The sequence below is a fragment of the Triturus cristatus genome, chromosome 7 (genome assembly GCF_964204655.1).
Source record: "Triturus cristatus chromosome 7, aTriCri1.1, whole genome shotgun sequence".
NCBI classification, from domain to species: Eukaryota; Metazoa; Chordata; class Amphibia; order Caudata; family Salamandridae; genus Triturus; species Triturus cristatus.
The window spans coordinates 567,716,501-567,731,942 of NC_140590.1; the positions used below are offsets into that span (position 1 = coordinate 567,716,501).

At 51.1% G+C, this 15,442-nt stretch overlaps 1 protein-coding gene across 3 annotated transcripts in view; it reads right to left on the minus strand.

Moving 5' to 3' along the window:
* The window catches only part of SLC38A12 (solute carrier family 38 member 12), a 593,784-nt gene that overhangs the window by 562,015 nt on the left and 16,327 nt on the right, over nt 1–15,442 (minus strand). For all 3 annotated transcript variants that reach the window (XM_085617088.1, XM_085617086.1, XM_085617087.1), the window contains exon 2: nt 1,962–2,064. In XM_085617088.1, coding sequence (XP_085473214.1) covers nt 1,962–2,018 — 57 coding nt within the window. In that variant the 5' untranslated portion in view covers nt 2,019–2,064. The remainder of the gene's footprint in view (nt 1–1,961; nt 2,065–15,442) is intronic.

The following is a 15,442-nucleotide window of genomic DNA, read 5'->3' on the forward strand; positions in this document are numbered from 1 at the left end:
TGCAAAAAGATGATGTCAAAGTGTTATTTAATCACACGTTGGCAAGATACACATTTTTATAAATAGATTAGACATTTGTCAAACAGTGCGGGGTGCCATAGGAAGGAAGGGGGTAGTGAGTTCAGGTGAGGTAAAAGGGGGAAGTGACATATAAATTATATCAAACTGTCACAACTTAATTGTAAGGCAAAACAATTTATAAGCCACAAAATCCAGACGAAGTTCATTAGTTTGAATGAAGATTGTTTACAAAGACCATGTACGAAACAGAAGAACACAGTGTAAATTACACTGTTGAGAATACTGGCAATGTCATATTGTCGACGTTTCGACCCCAAGACATGGGTAGGTTAGTTGGCTCCTTACTAACGGGGTCTTCTTCAGGACAAGGTGATGGTGTAACACGGAGGAATGGCACCATATTCAAAAGTTGACATATAGTCGAAGTTGACTTGGCGTCAGATGGCGCAGGGGCAGATAGGCTCCAATTGAGGGTGGGGTGAGTGACACTCATATATGATCAAAGTCGCACTGGAGAAATTAATACCTCCAACATCACACGCCGTGGCGCACCATCGGTGGGAAAAGTGAAATTAATCACATCGAAATTAAGCCTCGTGGGCAGCAGCAGCAATGGCTGTCCTCAGAGTTCGTGAGCAAAGCCAAGGAAGATGGTTTGAGCTGGAAGTGCCTTTATTAGGTAGTATGGAGAATACTTTAATGTTAGGAGCACAGTGTCCTTTAGTTTTTATGAGCAACTGACAGAGGGGCTGTGATGGGTCTTGGATGAAATTCATCCGGACATAGTTGCAAGTTCAGGAAATACAGTTATGCACTGTTTAACTCGTTTGAGGCTGTGGTTGTACTCTTTATCGTGAAAAGGATTTTTGTTGCTGGACAGATTATTCTGTAGGTGTAGATGATAAATGTAGGAATCCAATTGGTGTGGAAAATGTATTCTGTGTCGTGCAGAAGGGCTCTTAGAATTTTCATGCTTTCTCTAGTCTTTTGGGAGACCTCTGGCAATATCTCTGGGTTACGCATTAAGAAAATGATGCACGACTTGATGCTACCCCCTCTAAGAAATGTGCAAACATTTGCACTCACATATCTGAAAAACTATTCCAAATGTTCAGCCTTTCTCTTCTCATTCATAAATATTGTAGTTTTAGGGTTCTCAAGTGATAATTTCCTTAAGCCTTTCCTTCACATGTAAATTATTGTGACCCGTGATTGTTTCATCATGAGTAATAATGTTAACAAGAGATATGGATAAGCAAGACCTTTGCAAGGCTATGAGGGCTTGTGGACAAGGTTGGGTTTTGCCAGGGTGTGGGTATCAGATTGAAAGGGGGAGACACATGTCAGGTCTTAGTGGCAAGAGTTGCAGAGGGCCAGAATCTAGAGGTGGTTGAATGCAGATATTGACAACATAATTTATGGCTATTAATATGTTAGTTTTGGGCAACGTTTTCTACATCATGTCTGCAACCACATTTGGCACCATACAGGTAGTATTATGCACACACTAAATGTAACCTTTCTGTAGGGCAACAACAAGGACACAATCAGACTTGGAACAAAGAAGTGCAATCTAGCCACCCAATATCTCCACAACGACATCACTGTCACCATTCGAACCATGCAAATCCTGCTCTAATTTACGAATGAGCTGACAACACAACTCTTTAAAGAAACCAATATCAAAATGTACTAGCAGTCCACTTCTGCCTTCAAGACCCAGCAACTCCTGCAATCATTGTTGACTGTATATTTACCATTGGCCCTGAAGTGATTTGTTGCCTTATGGCAAGACTGACAGACACTATCCAGATACCAACACTCATTGAGATACGTAATTTGCACCAAAGTTAAATTTGGTAATATGAAGAATTACATTCTTTAAATAGTAATGCAAAATTTAGGAATAAAGAAACATGGTTTTAGAAGATACTACTTACATATGGTGAGTAAAGTTCACCCGTCTCTGTGATGTCACCTGCCATGTTTGCTGGCATCCAGAGGATGAAGAACAGAGAAGGCCTGAACCTCTGACCTCCAAACCTACCATTGGGATAAAAGAAAGATTTCAAGTGACTGATATAAGCACTACGGGGAAAAACATGATTAAGCATCAGGGACCTGATCATATCCTGTGCACAAACGCTTGCACACAAAACGCAACTTTATTAGCGACTACTTTTTGCACTGCTTAACAATGATGTGCAAAATGTACCCCTATGAACATATGCATATACTGTGCAGCAAAAGTGGCTTTTCATCATCTGCTATTTAAAGCTAAATGTAGGCTGCTTTAGCATCTGATTGCTAAAGCAGTCACACTTCAGCATGCAAATTACATTTATGTCCAATGATCACTTGGTTTATGACTATAACTTTTCTAAAATACCAAAATCTGCTTTAAATGGCAACTGCAAAAACATGTTTTTTAATAAGCAAAATGTGCCTAAGCTCCACTGCATTGGCATATTATGCTGCAATGCTGTAACGCAGTGCAAAAAGGAGCTGCACATTCATTTAAATGTTACAAGCAAACGCTTACGCACACCGTTAATCCTGTCCAGGCCCCCAGTCCTCTTTGCTCCTTCTCAGGAGTAGCATCAACAATTTACAAAAATCAAAATAATATTATATATTGTATTTGAGTGCGACCCATAGGTCATAGATTTTTATTTGTGTCATGAAAGAGTAGGATAATAAGTTCTTTTTGGAAACAATAAGTGCTAAATATGTTTCTTAACCTAATTAGCTGGTAGGACTACAGTGATCTTAACCACATCCAGTAAGGGAAAACTCAAAGCTAGGATCCTGGCAAACTTGCTCACACACAAAACAGTTTTCAATAGATTACACCAGAATATGTTATCGTCACCAGTGTATCTTCATTGATGGCCAGTAGCCCTGTACGTCTCCTTGCAAGCCTGTCATATATAAGACTTTGGGTGTTACAGTATAACTTTTGGGCCAAAACCACTACATCAGCAAGGAGTCAATTATGGTTTATGCCCTTCTTCCCATTTTTTTTTGTCAGCAACGCTTATTACCAATTCTTTAAAATACATCTGGAGTGGGATTTAGCTCCATCCAGTGGAGTATTGCTCTCTCACCTCATGCTATTGGCTATTTTGTTAATCATTACGCCTTCCGGAAAATGTTTCCATTTGAATGCTTCAGGACTATTTTACCTCTTAAAAGTACACTCAACAGTCACATGGTTTATCACATTCAATTATTTATTATTTATACACATTCTAATGTAATACTTTTCAGCAGCTGCAAAGCCAATAGGGCTTGCTTTAAACAGCATTTTTTGCGTACAGTGCATGCAAGCAGCATTTGTTAATGCTTATTACACAAATTGGCGCATTAAAGCCACCTATTGGTTTGCCTTTTCTTCTGTTGTGTGGCAAATCTGCGACCTGCACTCAATTGGGTGTTTCAGTTAATGATCTTCTACATATATGACAGCTCTGCATTCGAGCAGGTCTCTTCACAGCTAGCATAAGCAGATCAAGTATTAACAGCCAAGGGCCTAAGTACGGGAACGACATCTGCCTTGCTCTCCGCATGGACCTCAGAGCACAAACAGAACACTGAACTGTGGGTAGTGATCAATTAAGAGCGATTGTCTTTAGCAGTCTCCTGATATTGGAAGTGTGAATAGGAAATAGATTTACCTGATGATAACCTAGGCTTGTTTTGCTTACTGAATTAACTGGGGAGGGAAAGATACAAACTTGGCTAATTTGGAAAAGCAAAAGTTTTGCTTTCCTTAAATGCTATGAAAACAAAAACAACATTCAAATCTTGATCATTTCTGCCAAGTTGTTCATAACGTGCAACTGTTTGAAAACGTCTTGCCTTTTCAGTTTACATCATCTTGTATTCTGGAAACTGAAGTTTCACTAAAGTCTTCAAAAGTATGGACATCTAAAGCCCAGTATTTTAAGTGCTGCTTACAAAAAACGGAACTAGTTAATGGTGTTGTTGGACATGGACCCACTTGGTATCTTGGCTGTGACTGCATGGCCCTGTTTTGATGTGGGAAATAGCACTGCAAAACGAACAATTGATGGACAGAATGCTGACCAATGTCAACCATTCGCCTCAGTACAGAGATCTGGGCATAAATCCATCTGTTTTTTTGCTCCCATAGCCATTCCAGTTTAAATCCAGCTATATGCAAATCAGTCTTGACCCTGCTCCCTATGGGAACACTTCAGCCCTTCCTGCCATGCCAGGTCCTCCCTGGACCGGAAACAAGCATCCTGGGACTGGTTTTGGGGTAATCACCACTCATCATCCAGGCTCGCTTGCGCTCCATGGCAAGGAGAGCATGGGGCCCACGTCTGGGCAATCTATCTCACTCGGGGTGACAAATGCAAAAAGAACAATTGATGGATAGAATGTTGAACAATGTCAAACATTCACCCAGTACAGAGATCTGGGACTAATTCCATCATTTTCATTGCCCCCCCATGCCATTCCAGTTCAAACCCAGCCATATGTAAATCAGTCTTGACCCTCCTCCCCATGGGAACCGTCCAGCCCAAACTGCCAGGTCAGGTCCTCCCTGGACTGGAAACAAACATCCTGAGACCGGTTTCGGGGTAATCACCCCTCATAAGTCAGGCTAGCTTAACTCCAGTGGCTAGGAGAGCACAGGACCCACGTCTGGGCATACCCGTCCCACTCGGGTGACAAATGCAAACGAAATAGCCCTCAACACAATTACATTTTAATCACATGCTTCACAGGCATGGTCATGTCAAAGACAACAGCTACTTTTTTTAATGGGAAAAAACACATATAAACTTTACCACGGTCAGCCTGAAATAACTCTGCTAGGTTGTTCTCTTAAATTTAAAAATCTGGGGGGGGCGTGGCTTGCAGCCGATGAAGATGGCCGCAACCTAGTGCGGCTCCGGAGCCCAGCGCCCGATCCCACCGCTATCCGGCACCCATCCTGGCCGTAAACCGGCAAAACTAAAGCGACGGAGCCCCCTGAACACCCGAGGCTCCGACGACTGAAGGAGGCGCGAGCAGCGCAGCATCTGGCCCGCCCGGCTGCCTCGCTGCGGGCGCATGGCCTATCGGCGGCGGAGGCGCCGGGGCCTCGAGTACTAGTCGCCTGACCCGCCACAGTACACGGAGAGCCGGACTAGAAGCCAGCAGCGTGGGCGGCCAGACCTGAGGCACGCCACGACGGGGTCAGGCATACCGGCGGGAGGCAGGGACCGAGGATCGGGTCTCCCCCGCCGTCAACGGCAGTCGGCCCGTCAGCGGGGGACGACGCTGGCCTGACGTGACGCCATTTCAGCGACGGAGAAGACCCACTGGGTGCAACGGCGCGGTGCCGAATAGGACTTGGGGCGGTCTGCGGCGCGGGGAGCAGCCGGCGGCGGGAGGCAGGTGACACACCTACGGCGCAACCCCCGGGAGGGAGATCCCCGGCAGCTCCCGGAGTCAAGGGTGGCCATGCAGTAGAGGACGCAGGCCTTGCCTAAGGCTTGACGCTGCAGACGCGGGCGGAGCGAGGTGGGCGCCAACTTCCTCGGTAAGGAGCCAACAAGGGGTCAGAGGCCTGCACGCTGCCGGGACAGGAGGAGGGCTGGCACGTGGCCCTGTGGTGACCAGCTACAGTAATTTTGCACCTCCGTGGCAGGCGCCCACCCCCGCTGACCGTCCGTCGCGGGCCACCATGGGGGGGGGGGGGGGGAAGGGCCAGCGTGGTGGAGCACAGGCCAGGCTTGACAAGTATGCCTTTCAGAAAGACCGGACTGCCTCCCCCCCCCTGACAAGGCCAAAGAGATCACCCTGGCAGATGTTATGGTCACACTGACTCAGATGCAAACCTCTATTGGCACAATATCCACTGATGTGACGCTGCTGAGAGCCGACGTCGCCAAAATCAGCACGAGACTGTCCGAGGTTGAGACGACTACCGCCACCCTTACCAAGGACACGACTGAGAGCAGGAAACGTATACAGTCGCTGGAACGGGTTCAAAAGCAGCTTATGGACAAGCTCGATGACCAGGAGGGAAGGTCAAGACGGAACAACGTGCGCGTCGTGGGGGTGCCTGAGAGTGAGCGGGGGCCGGCACTGGACCTCTTCGTGGAAAAGCTAATCACGGAGCAGCTGCAGCCGCGTGGACTTTCCAAATTTTTCTCGGTCGAAAGGGCGCACCGGGTGCCTGGGAAGAGGCCGAGGCCTAGGGCCCCCCCGCGCCCGATCCTGGCCCGCATTTTTACTTTCCGAGATAGAGACGCTATCCTTCAGGCGGCGCGTACTGCCCCCCCGCTGCGGGTTGACAACTCCACAGTAACCCTCTATCCGGACTACACCGCGACAGTGTCGCGGCAACGCCGAGACTTCCTCGCGGTCAAAGCGAAGCTGCGCGCTCGAGAACTCAAATATGCGATGCTTTACCCGGCAAAGCTGCGGGCGGAGGGGCGCACATGGTTCTTTGCCACGCCGACGGAGGCCACAGAGGGCTGGCGCCCGGAAGAGGCATCGGGCCGGGCGGGGCGCACCCATCGAAGCCATTCTGCCTCCCCTGAAAAATCCGGAGGACCCTGAACCGCGGGTGACTGTCACTGCACTACGTAGCCGGGCCGCCATGGCACGAGCGAACTTCAGCAGCGGAAAGGCGGCGGATGCCACGGGAGTTTGGACACTCACAGTAACCTCGGACAATGAAGGGATGTCGCAGTCATGCTCTACGAACTTGGCAACATGCTGTTGACCGGTTTCTTTAATGGACACGCACATTGTGCGGGGATCGGACGAGGGGCATTGGGCAGCCATTCCCCCACACGCAAGTAGAAAGTTATGGGACTTAAGCACTCTGCTAAGTTGGGGTGGCGGGTAGTTTTAAATCCGCTGGGCAGGGAGGCAGGGAGGAGGGAGGGGGGACAGGGGCGTTTTGGGAATTTTGGTTTGTGTTCTGTTTTAGGTTTAGTTCCTACACATTGGCAGACTTGGCAACTCAGACCTGTTAGAGATCCAAGGGGAGATGCGCGGAGGCGACTACTTTCCACCACTCTGCATGGCAAGGGAATCACATAACATCTGGGAGGCCACCGTTAGCTCCACGAAGGAACAAACACAGCAACACAGTCCCACACTTAATGTCCTAGCGTGGAATGTGAACGGGTTGGGAGATAAGATTAAACGGGGGCTGGTCTTACAGTATCTCAAGCGCAAGGGGCCGGCAGTGGAACTCCTACAGGAAACACATCTGGTAGGCTCCACCACGAAAGCGCTGGACAGATGGGGTTTTAAGATGGCGATACATTCTGGGTTCACGACTGGGTCCCGAGGGGTTGGCATACTGGTAAATAAGCGCTTCCCACTGATTCTAGTCGACTCTCGTAGGGAGGAACTTGGCCGCTTTGCGGCGCTCACCTGCCAATGGGAGGGTAGAATGTATAATTTGGTAACAGTGTACATCCCACCGACACTCCACCAGGATACGCTCCGGGCTTTAGGGGAATTCCTGCTGACACTACCACCAGGGGATCTCATTATGGGTGGGGATTTCAATGCAACTATGGACCAGCTACTGGACAGGTCATCCTTCAGAGACCACGGTGGCGCCACCCCCAAACTGCGCGAATTCACGGAGGCACTCGGCCTCATAGACACCTGGAGGGCTCACTGTCCTGAAGACCGACAATACATCTTCCACTCAGGGGCTCACAACACCCTCTCCCGCATAGACTATATCTTCACGTCACCCGCAGGGTTTAGGGGCATGACCGACGTTTCCCATTTGCCCAGGGGCATCTCGGACCACTCTCCGGTAATGATCTCATTTACACTTTCTACCCCGCGTAACCGCAGGATATTCCCAATTCATCCGGGATACCTCAAAATCCCCACAATTCGCAAAGCCCTTCAGGCGACGACCAAACACTATTTCGCTGAAAACATGGACCCAGAGATAGGCCCTGCGACTCTGTGGGAGGCGTACAAAACAGTCCTTCGTGGACAAGCAATCTCAATGATTACAGACTATAAGAAGACCCAGCAGCTTGAGGTGCTTAGGCTCGAGCAGGGGGTAAGGGAGGCGGAGGCCAAGCACGCCACGCACATCGAGGAGGACACCGCACATACTGCCCATATGGCGCGGCAGGAATATCGCTCCTATCTTTGGGAAGCCGCACGAGCCAAACAAACGGCTGCACGGCATACTGTTTACGAGCTGGGAGACAAGGCGGGCAAACTGCTGGCCTGGCTTGAAAGGCGGGAACGGGCGGCGCGTTGGGTGGCGCGGATCAGGCTAGATTCGGGTGACTACACGTCGGAGCCGCGGCAAATCGTAGAGGCCCTAGCGGCTCACTACAAAAAGGTCTATACGCCGGAAGCCTCGTCCACGGTGGCGGAAAACGAGGCCTTTCTCCGGGACATCGCGATGCCACGGCTGGCCCCGTCGGAAGTAGAAGCCCTAGAGGCGGACCTGAAGGCGGAAGAGCCCACATTAGCAATACTCGCTCTCCGTGCCGGGAAGGCGATGGGCCCGAACGGAATTCCGGTGGAATTCTATAAGTCGAACGCTGCCCACGTAGTCCCACATCTATTGGCCATGTACAACGACAGCCTGTCTACAGGGATACTCCCCCCGGACCAGAGAGTGGCTACCATAGTGGCGATTCCGAAGCCTACCAAACCAGCGCATGAGTGCGCTTCCTATCGCCCAATCTCATTGCTGAATGCGGAGGCAAAGATTCTGGCAAAGGTGCTGGCGACCAGGCTGCAGCCCTATCTCGCGACCCTAATACACCCGGACCAATCGGGATTTATGCCGCGCCGGAATACCGCCTTAAATATACGGCGGCTCCACGGGATTCTCGAGCGCCGCACCTCGATAGAGGAGGACGCGGCCATCCTCTCGTTGGGTGCGCGGATGGCGTTCGACCGGGTGGAATGGTCGTTCCTCTTCGCTGTCCTCCGTCATGTGGGACTCGGCCCCAAGGCATGCGCATGGATTCAGCTTTTGTATACCGCGCCACTGGCGCAGGTGGTGGTCAATGGCCATATCTCAGACCCCTTTCCGTTGGGGCGAGGGACGCGGCAGGGCTGCCCCCTTTCCCCGCTCTTTTTTGCTTTGGCGCTAGAGCCGCTCGCAGCCTGGTTGCGGCAGGACCCGGTGATCCGGGGACTAAGGTGGACAATGGGGTCGGAAGATCGCATTTCCCTCTATGCTGACGACATCCTGTTATACTTGGCCTCCCCTGCGCGCTCGATCGCTTGTCTCCTGGATATATGTGCATCATACGGGAGGGTATCTGGCTACGAGATCAACTGGGAAAAGTCCATTGTCTACATGCTCCGCGGCTCCCCACCTCGGCTCCCGCGGGGTTGTGAGATTCGGGTGGTGACAGACGGTTTCAAATATCTGGGCATATATGTTACAGCTGACAGGGACCGTTTTGTGGCTGAAAATCTGGCGAAGCCACTGCATCGGTTTCGTAGCGATGTCAAACATTGGCGCACCCTGCCCTTGACACTGCTGGGGAGGGCCGCCCTCTTCAAGATGATGGCTCTCCCTAGATTTTTTTATATACTCCAAAACACCCCCTTCCCGGTGACACCACCTTATTTCGCCACCGTCAATGCGGAAGTCACCAGCCTACTATGGGAGGACAAGGCGCCGCGGATAGCACTCCACAAGCTCACCAGGGGGTGGTATGACGGTGGGATAGCCCTCCCAGACTTGCGACTGTACTATTGGGCATCGCAGCTTACGGTGATCAACCAGTGGTTGCATGTGCCAGGGGAGGACCCGGCATATCGTATGGATCGGCACCTGCTGGGGGCTGCAGGGGTCATGGGAGCGCTCTATAATCACAAAAGGGGTCACTGCCCCCCAGGCCCCACGGCACACACCCTCCGGCTATGGTTCGAGGCGCAGCGAGCCCTGGGGTGGGCTGGGAAAATAACCCAAGCTACTCCGTTGTGGGAGGCGAAACAGTTGGGGGTATTGCGCCCTACCAAGGGGTTCCATCAATGGGACCTAATTGGCATCTCCAGGGTGGGTGACCTTTGGAAGAAGGGAGAAATGGTCACATTTACCCAACTGCAAGCAGATTTCGACCTGGCTTCCACCGAAGGGTTCAGGTACATGCAAATCCGGCACGCACTCCAGGCGGCAGTCCCGCCCGGAACCCGACTTCCGGAGTCGTCGCCTCTGGAGGACCGGCTCCTCACAGAACACCTGACAGAGAGGGCGATCTCCCTAACATACCGAAAACTGATAAACAACCGGCCAGATCCATTCGCAGCCCTTAAAAACCGATGGGAGGCCGAGCTGGGGGAATTCGACGAAGCGGACTGGCAGGCGGCGCTTTCCTCCCCTAGGGAGGTGGGCGTCTCATCCAGACTGCGTCTGGTCCAACTTAAAATTCTGCACCGCACATACTACACTCGTACACCCCTATTTAAACTTAACCGAACTGACTCCCCGCTATGTCTTAGGCAGTGTGGGATGGAGGGAACCCTTCTACATACCCTAAGGGAATGCCCGGCCATAACGCTGTACTGGAAGGGAATTCTGCGCACACTCTCCCAAGTGACCAGGGTCCCAACACTCCCGGAGCCACGGAGATGTCTCCTCAATGTCTGGGAACAGACTGATCACAACAAGATCACACAACTCTGGATAACACTGGGACTTATGCTGGCGAAACGCAATATAGCCCAAAAATGGGGCTCTAGCCAAACTCCAACCCTTGCCCAGTGGTCCCGAGACATGGACTCCACAATGGTGGTCGAAAAAACTGTCTATCTTCACAGAGGCTGCCCCAAAAAATGGACCCGGGTGTGGGGTGGGTGGAATGCCTATAGAGGAAATATATGTGAACCCCCGAGCGACACATCAGACTCAGACCTCAGTGACCACGATTAGACGAGATATAATTGGTCGGCGCAATGTGATAAATACTGTCTTGCGAAGCCAAAAGGAGCTCTCCGCTTTTCACAATGACATGCATGTTCCACGGCACACTCACTGGACATTTCTTCTACTGTGTACTGTTTTATGTTCAAACTTCAATAAAAATATTTACAAAAACAAAATTTACAAATCTGTATTTATCGCATTTCTCCCCCCTACTCATCACTATCAATGCCTCTCTTACTCAAGACACCTTTCCAGAAGTTCTCAAGCACATCTGATCCTTCGACTCCTAAAGTAACCTAAACTAGACTCTAATGACCTCACAACTACTGGTCCATCACTCACCTACGATTCATCAGCAAGATCATTGATAAAACAGTTTATGTTCAACTCTATGATCACACCGCTGCAAACCATGTCCTGCACGACTACCAGTCTGGCTTTGGATCATGGTCAGGCCTCAAAAAATCATACAAATTTTACTAGACCTGCAGCCCAGGTAACCTGAATAATCTACTAGACCTAACTGTAATGACCCATAAACTGGTCTCAAATTGTGTGATCATTGGCAAATATTTTATTTTAAACAGTCTCCTGTTATGTCATTCTTACAGATAAGCCACCTTCAAATATGTGAGTTCAGCCTTAAGATGTACAATACAAAACGTTTTTGTTTGATTAAATAGTCTAATTGTTTGCTTCATGTGCAATAAGAATCTAGCCCACATATAGGTTATACATGATCTAGGACTTGCTTCTCCGTTTACTAATAGCATTGTCATCAGGGCAGGGGCAGGAGTGTTTCTCAGTTCAAGTCTAAACACTTACTTTTAATAAATATATTATTAAAGCCTGATGTGATGGTGCACTGTCATTTACAGACAGTAAATTTCCAAGAAATGGCCAAAAACCTTCCCATTACCTTGCAGTTTTACTGATAAAACTATATAGTGGGCTGTGGCCAAGATGGCCGAGTGAGCAGATGTGCTCCATGATCTCTCCGCTCCGGCCCCGTCACAAAGCCTCATAATTGCAGTATTCGGGGCAGATCTACCTTGCAGCGGCTCCTAAACCCCAGGGATCTTCTGATCGGCCAAGCGAGCTGCCCTGCACGCTGCGGCCGAGTGCGGAGGAGGGGAGCGGATGACCGTTGCTTGGGTGCAGCCTGCCGGGGGCGAGCGGCGCTCGGCTGCCAGCCGCATGCAAAGCATTATCCGGGGACATGGACTACGGACCTTGGGACCCTTGTCTGCCCCCTTCCCCCGAGCTCCGGCATCAGCACCAACGTGCAGAAAGGAAAGCGCCTAGGCAGGCAAGCACACAGTGAGGCCGCTCCCCTCCCCGCTGAGACAGCAGAAGTGCTAAGCCCCCGAGGACGGTGAGGGCCTGGACTGTGGGCACGACAAGGGGCCTGGACAGGTGGCAAAGGCACAGAGGCAAGAGGCCCTGGGACTCACACCGCAGGGCGACCCCGAGCACCCAAGGAGGCGGGAGCAGTCCACATCTCTGGGGAGTACCTCACGGGGGCCTGGACCAGGTGAGCCGGAGGAGGGCGGCATGGGAGCATCATTAGCGCTAACTAAGGCCCTGGGTGTGGCTTGGGCCCAGACTGCGTGCCCGGATAAAGGCCGAGCCATGCCAAGAGGGAGGCCTTAGACGAAAAGTGGAGCTGGCCCTGTCCAAGACACAAGAGATTGAAGGGTGCGGGGCCCCGGGTAGAGAAGAAGAGCAGAGGCGGGAGGCCCAAGGAGCAACCCTGCGCAGCACCCCTAGGGTACTAAGCAGTTAAGACATCAAGGCATGTGAGGTGGTGCGCCGCCGTACTCCGGTCATCCCCCAGAGAGACGTATCAAGTGGCCCTGGAGGTCTCACCCTGGCCTGGGATTAAACTTCTGGAACTGCGATGTTTTGCCCCTGGGCCGGGACTTGGTGCTGGATTAAACGGCCAGGATGCGCAGCCTTTGAGGAACCTCAACATTCCAGGTGATGCACTTCTGGTATGACCCACCGGGCTGTGTTGTATAGAAAGGGGTGGCAGGTATCCCCGATTTCACTGCCCGCTCTGGGGGACGGGGACTACTTTGCCTCCCCTCGCATCGGCCAGCAGGCCCGCGCACCACAGAGGACCATGGCGACAGCCTGGGTCAAAAAAGATCGTACGTTAAAAGGACATACTCACCAAGACCCTGATTCAAGACCTCCCAAGCCTCTCGACAGCTTCTTTACCCCCGGATGGCGAGGACGACGGTGAGGCCCCTATTACTCGATCTTACCTCGAGTCCCTATTCACGTCGCTAAAAGAAGACTTGCAATCAATTAAAGAAGACTTGGCTCGAGATCTGCAAGGAGTCAGAAAAGAGATCTCTGACATAGGAGACACAGTGGAATCAAATGAGACCTCCAGAGAAGAAGAGCTGCAGCAACTCCAACAAGAAACAATTTGCCTTTCGGACAGGCAGATAGAGCTCCAGGCCCACGCTGAGGACATGGAGAACAGGTCAAGGCGTAATAACTTACGGATCAGGAATGCCGCAACGTCTGCCGAAGCATGGAATGTGGAGGAATACGTTATGGCCCTCTTCGCACAGATCTTGGGCGACACATTAGAGTCAGATATTCGCCTGGACAGAGTTCACTGAGTTGGGCCCCCTAGAGCACAGAATATGCCGCCCCCAGATATCCTGGCTTGTGTGCAAAGCTTTCCCCTTAAGGAACACATTCTCCGGGCAGTCAGGTGCCCTGACCTGATGCTCTTCCGTGGCCACTCGCTCCAGCTGTATCAAGATCTGTCGGTGATTACGCTGCAGAAGAGAAGAGTTTTGTCCAGTGACCACATTCCTTAGAGAGCACAATATCTCATACACTTGGGGCCACGCCTTCAGCTTGATCTTCACATGGGAGGGAAAAACACGCTAACTGTGGTCCTTCAGCGCAGCCTGAACCCTCCTCCAGATCGAGCGGCCAGAGGTACCAACAGGAGGGGTGACTGAAGAAGAGGCCAGGTCCGGCCGCCAGGAGCGACAAAGATGGAGGCAGTGAGGCCCCTAAAGCCCGACCCTGAAGCTATGGCGCAGGAGAGAAAGGCGGTTCTGGAGAGCCTGGCGGGTGATCGTGTGCCCGGGGAAGCAGACTAACATTGTGCCTTCCGCCTTGCCCACTGCCGGGGAACACATGTTATGTTATGTTATGTTATATGCGGATTTATAACGCGCTCAAATAGTCAAGACTGTCCTGGCGCGGGAACGAAACTGAGTCAAGGTGGTAAAAAGGGGGAGGCTATTCGTGGATTTGAAAGAGGTGCGTTTTAAGTAGTTTCTTAAAATGATACAAGTCGGAAGAGTGTCTGAGAGCGTCTGGCAGGGCGTTCCACCATTGAGCACCCTTTACCGTCAAAGATTGTCCACCCAGGCGAACTCTTTTAAATCTGGGGACGACCACCTGCTTTCTGGAGGTGGATCGCAGCTGACGGGTCGGGAGGTAGAGAGTGAATCTTTTGGCTAGATAGGCAGGGCACGGTCCATTAAGGGCCTTATAAACGAGGACCAAAGTTTTAAAGTGCACTCTTTGGGCCACAGGGAGCCAGTGTAGATCCTTCAACTGTTTGCGAACGCTAAGTCTCCTTGAGATGTTAAAAATGAGTCTCACCGTTGCGTTCTGGACTACCTGTAGCCTTCTGATCAGGTAGTCTGGAGCCCCTACATAAAGGGCGTTAGAGTAGTCCAGACGGGAGAGCACCAGAGCTCTGGCTACCGTTTCTTTGGCCATTTGGGGAAGAAGGGGAAAAAATTTGCGAAGAGTAGTCAGGGTTCCAAAACACGTCCCCGCCAGTCGTGAGATCTGATCTCGAAAACATAAATCTGCTCCAAACCAGATACCCAGGTTCTTGGCCAACCCACTCTCTCCCGTTGGACATGTTGATTCAGTGGGCCAGATAGACTCCTTAAAATCAGTGGGAAATTGGCCGTAGAGCAGAATTTCTGTTTTTTCCTCATTGCATTTGAGGCAGGCTCTAGCTAGCCAGGCAAATACAGAGGATAGGCATCGTACTCCAGAGGTGCACAAGTTCTCCTTTTTCCAGGTGAAGAGAAGCTGGGTGTCATCGGCGTAAGCCATAATCTTAGCACCCCAGTTCTCTGCCAGCCGAATCAAGGGAGCTAAGTAAATATTAAATAAGAGGGGACTTCAGGTTGATCCTTGGGGAACTCCAGTTTCTACCCTTTGATTAGCGGAGTAAAAGGGAGGGAGCCAGATCTGTTGGGTCCGGTCGGAGAGGAAAGACCTGATCCACTCCAGTGCCGTACCCGAGATGCCGATGTCCTCCAGCCTAGATAGAAGCTGGAGGTGGGGCACCGTGTCGAAGGCGGCAGAGAGGTCCAAAAGAATAAGGGCCGCTCTGCCGCCTCCGTCAAGGCAATCCCTAATGGCCTCCGCCACCTCCACCAATGCCGTTTCCGTGCTGAAAGAGGTGCGGAAACCCGATTGGGCCGGATGAAGAGCCTCAGAAGATTCCACAAATCT